We start from the raw sequence: 8,670 nt of genomic DNA, 5'->3' as shown, positions 1-8,670 counted from the left end.
ACTGGAAACCCTGTTCGGATGGTGAAATTCCAAATTACTCATTTTTTAAATTAGAGGTGTTGAGTTATGCAATCGTTTTATTTTACATAGCTTCCTACAAATGTTTGTGTCTAAACTAATTTTTACACTTAACTAACCTGTCACTGGACTCAGCACACTGCAGGTCAGCAAAGCAAACTGTCATGGGAACAAAAGGGCCTGTTTGTCTCGTTTCACCCATATTTACACCAAAACATTACAGTCAGGTGGTGACTAAAGAGCAGCATTCATATATGTAAGTAAAAAGGGAAGAGTAAAAGAAAGAAAAAGTGAAACAGAGTAGAGCAGAAAACTTGGCTTACAACGGTTTGGATAAGGTGAGTCATCTATTCTATCAAGTCTGGTTGAACATTTCCACACTCTCTGGAACAGCGATGCGAATTATTCCTCAGACGGAAGGCTGCCTGTAACCCGGCCTGCTCCTGTAACAGAGTTCTAGTGGAATATTTTATCTCCTCAGTGACTGGAATGTGGCTGAAGAGATAAAGCTAAATAACAGCTCATGTTAGAAGACAGCAGTGTTTAATACTTTAATGAGTGAGAGGTGAGGCAGCTCGCTCCCGAGGTCACAAATGCAAAGTTTGCTAGTTTGTACATCTGTACCTGTTTTGTTTTTTTTTGCTGCTGTGTAGAGATGTTAATCTGTGTGGGTTATGCAGGGGCAGAAATAAACAAAAAATAACTCATTGCTACAGTAACTGCAAAAATGTTCACAGGTGTTTATTTTCCATATTCCTAACCTATTAATAATATAATTTCATTTTTGAATGAGGGAATGTCTAATTTCTGTGGTGAACTCCCGACTCAGGGAGTTTTATACTTTGTAGATCGGGCAGGGGTCAGGGGTGGAAATCCTGGTGACCCTGAGCCTGGTTTCTGGTTGAATCTGGCTTTAGGAGTATGAAATATGACTTCTGGTAGAAGAGGTGGTGAGCAGGAGTAGGTAGACTTGTATTTGTCCAGTTTGGTACCTGCAGATTGGAGTTTTTCCCCCCAGTGGATTAGAGAATTGCTTCTGTGTGCCTTGGACCTGGAACCTGGAACAGGTCCTGACTGTCATTTGTGCTCATGTGCCACATCATGTTTGTACTCAACCTTCTTGGGGTCCCTGGGCAAGATGTTTGAAGGTATGCGTGATGGGGACACAATTGTTCAGCTGGAATGCTTCAGCGTTCACATGGACAATGACGGTGTGATTGGGAGGGAAGACCTGAGTGATCTGAATTCATGTGGTGTTTTCTTGTTGCACTTCTGTGCTAACCACTGTGTGTCAATTACAAACACTGTATTTGAGCATAAGACTGTCCATAAGTGCACTTGGCACCAGGATGCCCTAAGACACAGTTTGAGGATTGATTTTGTAATCTTATCATTAAACCTGCAACCATATGTCTTAGAAATCTTGGTAAAGAGAGAGACAGAGGCATCAGCTGATTGCCAACTGGTGTTGAGTTGGATCAGGCGGCAGTGGAAGATGCTGGAGAAACCTGGTTTACTCTATGTACAGTAAAGGCTCTTAAGGAGTGTCTGGGAAAAGCCTGCTCCACAGGATCTTCAAATCCCAGCTTTGGTAAAGCTTTGAGAGCATTCCAAGGGTCCACAATTAGTCCCTCATATCGTGCACCTCTGTTGCCAAAGCTGATTTATGCAGCTGTGGCTCCAAGGTAGTTGATGCCTGAGTGGCAGTAACTCCCAAACCAGATAGACCGCAGAGGTGAAGGTAGCAGCTAAGATGAAGAAGGAGTCCTGTCAAGCGTGGCAAGCCTGTTGGACTCCGGAGGCAGTTGACAATATGACCCTGGCAGTGGCTAAAGCAAAGACTTGGTCAACTTCAAGGTATTTCTAGCAAATCATCAGGTGAAACAGGAAGGGGTAGTGACTTCTTCCTCACACTGCACAGAGTGGGCAAGGACAGCTGCTAACCTCAAATGAGAGTATAATGGTGGTAGAAAGAATGCTTCAATAATCTCTTCAATCCCACACACCTTCTGCAGTGAAGGCAAGGACCGGGACAAAGGGGGATGAGTTGAGCCTCATACTCAGAAGGAGCAATGCAGTCCAACCACGCTTTGGACTGCTCCTTGGTCATATGGGAGGGACTTAGAGTAGAGCCAGTTCTCCTTCACACTGAAAGGAGCCAACTGAGGTAATTAGTGCATCTGATTAGGGTGACTCCTTGATGCCTCCTAGGTGAGGTGTTTCCTACCATGTGCTACCAGGAGAAGGGTAGAAGGCAGATTCAGGATAGGATCTCTCCACGACGCTGGCAAGATTAAATCTCTTGGTTGGCATGGGAATGCTTCAATGTCCCCACAGATGATCTTGGGAAAGGAAGGTCAGGGTATCTCTGCTCTGACCCAAACTTGAATAAGCAACAGAAAATGGATAGATGGACTAAACTTCAATATGTAATGAGCATCGCCAAGGAATTTATTTGCAATTGTAATATAGTTTTCTTCTTATCTTTTATCTTCTTATGTTAATCCACTTTTCTTTTGAATAGTTCAACAATGTTGCGACAGGTGGTACAGGTTCAGCCACAGAGCACGGTTCAAGAGGAAGGGCAATGGAGCACTGGTCTGTGTGAGTGCTACAAAGACATGGGCGACTGTAAGTATATGAAATTATTACATTGTCTTTGCTGATCCCCAGTGATTGACTGATAGTTGGATTGAACTCTTATTAGCTGCCAGTGATTTAATATAGTGTATTTATGTAATCTATGCAGGCTGTTTTGCCCTGTGCTGCCTCCCAGTCTTTACCTGTAAAGTGACCAGTGCAGTGGGAGCATGCCCCTGCCTACCTCTGCTGGACTGTATAGGCTGTGTACCGCCAGCCTCTCTTGCCATGAGGGCTTCTGTCAGGCAGCGATATGGCATAAAGGTATTAGAAAACAGCATAAATTATGCCTTTAAAAAAACAAACAAACAAACACATAAAATTGTTTTCTGATTAAATTCTAAGATGTACCACACTCAAATTGACATGACATTTTAAAATAAAACCTGTGAGGTCTAAGCATCTCTAACCCCACTAGGGGCAGCTGGCTTCTCTGAGCCTCACCAAAACATTAATAATAGAATTAATAATAAAATTAAGCATTAATGACAAAAAATGTCAGTATATGTATATTTGAAATAAGGAAACCTCCAGTAACACTTACATAATACAACCTAGAGAAATATGCACAAATAGATATTTTAGTTCATGTCTTCTAGTCCAGCGGTCCCCAACCCCCGGGCCTTGGACCGGTACCGGTCCGTGAGTCGTTTGGTACCGGGCCGCGAGAGTTGAGGCTCAGGTGTGAAATGTATGGTTTCAGGGTTTTTATCGGTTTTCAGCGTTATTTTGTTATCGTTTTTATCGTTAACTCGGTTTTCCTGGGTCTTTTCACGTGTGTTATGAATAAATCTTCTTTTTTTCGGTAGCGGTACTAGTTTTATTTTGTTGTATTTATCCGCGACACCTTAAGGCTGGTCCGTGAAAATATTGTCGGGCATAAACCGGTCCGTGGCACAAAAAAGGTTGGGGACCGCTGTTCTAGTCAGTCTCAAGTTTGGAACTTTAGAGCCTAAGGAGATGGAGATATTGCGCCTTAGACTATAAAGTTCCAAGGTGGGTCTTTGTAGCAGTTTAGTAATTATTTAATTCAAGTTCTTATTTATTCCAGTGTTTGGGCTTAAATCCTATCCAAATCTATTTTTAATGGACAATGGAGTGGTGGCAAATGTTTTTTCTTTCTTTTTTTGTGGTAGAAATGACTGTCTTTGACTGACAAGATGGAGTGCTAAGCTAAAGTTACAACACAGTGCTAGCAAGCTTCGATTTCATAGAGACAGTAACTATTTACTGCTAAGATACAGATAAAATACTAGATACTCACATTTTAGTGAGTCCAGAGCTCCACAGGTTGCTGCTTAGTAAACACAAATGGTTAGTGAATGAAAAGGAACATTTTGCTAATGCTAATACTGATAGCAATCACACAGAAAGGCTACATGTCTCCTTGTCCTGGACACTACGAGTTTTTTAAACTCCTCTGAAAAGACTGACACCATGTCTTCAAAAATGTATTTTCCCATGTGCTTCACTGATGATAGTACTAGAAACTACTATCTGAAGCTGGGGAGCTGCTTCACGCGAGTTTTAGTGAGGTTTGTGATTAAATGCTAGCTAGCTTATCATTTTTTACCACCAGTTCAAGCCAAAAAACCACAATTTTATTTTTAGTTTTCAATACTCACAGTATTATTTGATGTGTGCTGTCATCAAAAAATGTCTCGAAGTTAAGGGAGCACTTCTGTACACAAGCATCTGTTATTAACTTCATTAAGACTGTATTAATAGAACTTAGCTGTTCTGCAAAACAGGTGCCACTTCTGTACCATGTAGTCATATGTGGCTCTGTACTGTTGTTTGAGCGGGTTTCAATGTTTTCCCCTCTTCTTCTGTTGGCGGTATTTAATAGGATATAGGCATATTGTCTGAATAAATCTTATATGCAATTGCCAGTGAACAAAACTGACCATGGTCTCTGTTTAAATTCAGTGTTGGCACCAACACTGATGTGATTAAAGCTTTTGTCACAGTTTTCTCAGTGAATAAATGACAAAGCCGTCATTTTTCAAACACAAGTTAAACTTTACTTTAACTGTTAGCGATTATAAAGTCTTTCATTCAAATGAAGAAATCTATCCCTGTAGTTGTAGTTGATGTCATGATAAACAGAATGCAGCTGATTGCTTCCTGATGCAGCGCATTGTGTCCCCAGCTCAATTACACAGAGCTGCTGGGCCTTTGAATAATTCTGATTGTAGCTGAGGAGATTGAGGTATATAAGTGATGAATCACAATAACAGCACACAGGAGAAATAGATCCAGCGTCACTATGTGTTACCGTAATGACACCAGTTATTACTTGAGCAACGCAAACAATATTGTTAGTCTGTGCGGTAACATTAGATATTTGTTAATTATTAAATAAATAAGTCCGCATAACTGCTATGAATAACCAAATGAATAAACAACTAAGTACTGAACTGCTCCGGCACCCACCTACTGCCTCACTGCTGTGTTTGTCCACACTGAGCACTCATCCACCTGCATGTGTGAACACAGACTCCTGATAGACATCAGGTCGCCGTCACTGATCAGTGCTCAGCTAATATGAAACAGCTGTTTCCCATGCAAACAGCAAATGTTCAGTTTGATGTCGGATAAGGCCAGGCTGTCCTTTCTGGGACAGTGAAGAAAAGGAGAGATAAGGTGGGAGTGGTTGAAGGCCAGTAAGGCAGATGCTGGAGCGCTGCCATCGGAGAGAAGGAGGTGGTTGGTAATGTTGGCTTTAATGGAGGTGGAGTGGGCTGTCAGTGGCTGTCAATACCGCAGAGCATGAGCTAGGAGGGTGCCAAAAATTCTTATGAAAACAAGTCCCAGCATGTAGGCTGTTTGTGCAACAAGGCAACTATTCTCTCATAAGAGGAAAGAGATAAGGCCGTAACGGTACATAACATGAAAATGAAACTTACTTACATAATCTGATGTTCAGGGTCATCTTTCTGTAAGAATTAAATATATTTATCCTGCTATATTTTCTTCAGTTACCCCCAGTTTCACTGTTCATAGACATTCATGGTTCCCAGAGAATCACTGGGGTAGACACTGGTGATTACCAAGGCCAGCAGGATTTCTTGTAGTGTTACTATGAGATTCACCTTATAGATGAAATGTCTTAAACAAGTAATTGGACTCGCATGGAATTTGGTACAACTTGTTCTCATTATTTTTTGGGCTTGAAAGTGAAATATCTTAATTTTTATCTGATGTAATGCCAGGGACTTGTCAAAATACCCGCAAAAGTCTTTCAACTGCGGAGACACATCAAACGTGGCCGAGCTGTCTTTTATCATTAGCATGACATTGACGTAGTTTTGAGAGAAAAATCTGTCTGATGTGTACCCTGAAAGTGTTTGTAATTTGTGTTTATCAGATGTCGGTAATAGTTTATGGGTTTTTTTTAAACCTTCATGAGCTGGCAAGTCTTCTAACCAACCATATTTCTCAGTGTTAAAAAGGTTTAGTCTGCTTTGCTGACTAGAAACAAAGAGTTGGAAGGAAGACAAATGCTGTTTTGGAGATTTTCTGTAAGAGTACAGTAGTGTCCTCTCCTCCTTTTGTCAGTTCTGTACAAAAGGTTTGCATTGGATGCTGCTGGTCTGTGGGCCACACTCAACTAATAGATCACTTGATGATCTGCAAAGCAAGCTTGTTTAGCTGTATCCATAAACCATAGAGGTGCAGTGCACAGACTAATGTATCTGTTAATCAAAATAGAAGAACAGGACTTCATTTGCCAAAACTTCACAGACCCACACAAAACTTCCAATTAGGCCTAATAAATGCTGTCTGTTGGTAAAGGTCATATTACATCATAATCAAGGCAAAATGAAGCTAGAGGTTTAACTTACACAAGGCTAGACCTACTGTTCTACAGCGAGGAGTGATAGTAGGGAAAGAAAACCGACAGAAACTGGCCTCAAAGTTGCTGTGCTGACTCAGTATCATGAAGGGAAAATCACATGCCGAAGCTGTGCATGGAATGAACATCGGCTGTTTTGCTGTTTCTCAGACTTTATTGATTTATCAAATCTCACCCACCAGCATTTTCATCCTGACATTACTGACAAGTCCTTTCTCTGTTGCTATGAGCAAAGACTTGGCTGCAAGAAAGCCGGTGTCCTCAGAGAGAGGATTCTCACTGAAACACAAGAACACTTAGTACTCATGCACTGACAAAGACGCGGCCTGCTTTTATCCACACTGCATGCATTTTTTAAAATCTGGCCTTCTTTGCCAAAAAGAAATGTTGCAAAACTGTAATGTAAATATTTGACTCTATTTGTAGTCTGACTTTAAGTAATCGTGCTGGTTTACTGCAGTACCAATCTGCTGCTTGGCGTTTCTTTCACACCTAAATGTAAATGTTCACCTTTTGTTTGAGCCTCCCACTTGCGTTCAAGCTTCTCTTCGTGTGTCTCACAGGGGAGTGTGTGGAGCGACTGCCTGTATGGATGCTGCTGCTATCCGCTATCTTGGCTCCAGATCTCCAGAGAGCTGAAAAGAAGAGCAGCATCCCACGCCTCTTCTTCTTCTTCAGCCAGATACACCCATCTAACATCCCTGCAGGGGGCGCACTTGGTCTAGACACGTCCAGAACTGACTTTCTCCCCGCAGTGTGTCCTCCAGGGTACAGGAGTTGATTTAATCACATTTCCTCTGCTCTGGAGCCACTCCCGGTTACCTCAGAGAATTCAGCAGGGACACAATGCGTCCCGCGGAGAGGAAAGTTCAGTTTGTCCCAAGATGAAGTGAAAGAGCTGTGATAAAAAGGCATTTCAATATTAGAGCAGGGAGCTTTGTGTTCCTTTGAGTAACTACTTAGATTGTGAGATTATATTCTTTCGCTGGTGGAAACTAATAGAGCTCAACTCTACAAACTATTTCTTTTCAGTAACCTTAGAAGATATAGTTTCCCTTATGATGATAAGTGTATGCAAGAAAATCTTCTTCTCTTCTAATGGTAAGGTAGACTTGGGGTTCACAGTACTTCTGTGCACATAGCGAGTACTATTTATGCACATTGCTGGGTTAATGGAACATTTTTTAGTGAAGTGAAACTTGTTATTGTTCTATCCTTTAATACACACAAGACACTACAACATACTGATCATGTAAGCATTATAAATATATATATGGATATGTAAAAACTGGACATTGTTATCATAATGTCACCATTTGGTTTTATGACTCAATTGAGGTGAGAAGTTCACAATGTGCATCTTTGTTTCTTTAAACCTTTTTAAGTGACTGACACTTGTGATCACAAGGTAGCCACACGCTACAGCACGTTTTACTTTATTAGTTATTCTACTGTAAATCGGGACATAATTTACAGTGAACACCATGCTGCAATGTTATGTCAAAATGTACAATGACATGAATTTCACCACTTGAGAAAATGCCTTTATAAAATGTTATTATGGGTTTGCAAAGCGAAGAGAGCTTTTATCTACAGTCCTAATTTAATGCTATTTTGACACCATCTTCATATTAAATGCTCACCTTCTAGAAGAATGAAGGAAACACAAACACAGCTGATTTGACTGATTTAGCACACTGATTTAAACTACACATTAAATTATACAACACTGTTTTCCAGGATGTTATTTATGAGCAAAAATGCATCTGTTTTGGTTAATAATGATTATATGGTAATGCTGTTTATACTGAATGTACATATCAAATTAGGATTTTGAGATTAAAGCATTCATCCATCCATATTTGTGTCTGCTTATCCAGTTCAGTTCGGTTTAGTGAGTGGGCTGTTGGGGAAGAATTGAAGAATGTCAAATATTTCCATTTTGCTTCTGTAAACTCTTTGATTATTCACTGTAAATATTCTCTGTTTCACCGCTAATATTCCATTTCCTGTGCATATCTATTTAGCTGATCTCTGTGTTGCTGCTAAATATTTTGTGTTGGATTGTTTCTGTGACTCGTAATAAATACTAAATGTTGCAAATCGATTTTAAAACAATAGTGTGGTGTGAATCCAAGGAAATGCCAGAGTCA

The 8,670-nt window shown here is 40.6% G+C and overlaps 1 protein-coding gene across 3 annotated transcripts; it reads left to right on the top strand.

The window, feature by feature from the left end:
* Positions 1 to 345: 345 nt before the first annotated feature.
* Positions 346 to 8,624, top strand: LOC116316486 (PLAC8-like protein 1). Of its 3 annotated transcripts, XM_039609343.1 has the most exons (4): positions 450 to 583; positions 2,543 to 2,649; positions 2,768 to 2,922; positions 7,081 to 8,624. In XM_039609343.1, the coding sequence occupies exons 1-4, from the start codon at positions 573 to 575 to the stop codon at positions 7,240 to 7,242; spliced, it is 435 nt and encodes a 144-aa protein (XP_039465277.1). In that variant the 5' UTR covers positions 450 to 572; the 3' UTR covers positions 7,243 to 8,624. The 3 variants fall into 3 exon arrangements, 1 of the variants encoding a protein (XP_039465277.1); XR_005612214.1 differs by lacking the exons at positions 450 to 583; positions 2,768 to 2,922 and adding an exon at positions 346 to 356 and having other exon boundaries at positions 7,081 to 7,215; XR_005612215.1 differs by lacking the exons at positions 450 to 583; positions 2,768 to 2,922 and adding an exon at positions 2,218 to 2,447 and having other exon boundaries at positions 7,081 to 7,215.
* The last annotated feature ends 46 nt before the right edge of the window (positions 8,625 to 8,670 follow it).

This window comes from Oreochromis aureus, linkage group 3 (assembly GCF_013358895.1).
Source record: "Oreochromis aureus strain Israel breed Guangdong linkage group 3, ZZ_aureus, whole genome shotgun sequence".
Taxonomy (NCBI): domain Eukaryota; kingdom Metazoa; phylum Chordata; class Actinopteri; order Cichliformes; family Cichlidae; genus Oreochromis; species Oreochromis aureus.
Note: the sequence above shows the minus strand (reverse complement) of the source record. Positions and strands in the feature narration are given on the sequence as shown.

Excerpts from the sequence above, each read along its gene's own strand:
- LOC116316486 (XM_039609343.1), top strand. Across the intron at positions 2,650-2,767 it reads CTACAAAGACATGGGCGACT|GCTGTTTTGCCCTGTGCTGC; the intron begins GTAAGTATATGA and ends TAATCTATGCAG. Across the intron at positions 2,923-7,080 it reads GGCAGCGATATGGCATAAAG|GGGAGTGTGTGGAGCGACTG; the intron begins GTATTAGAAAAC and ends TGTGTCTCACAG.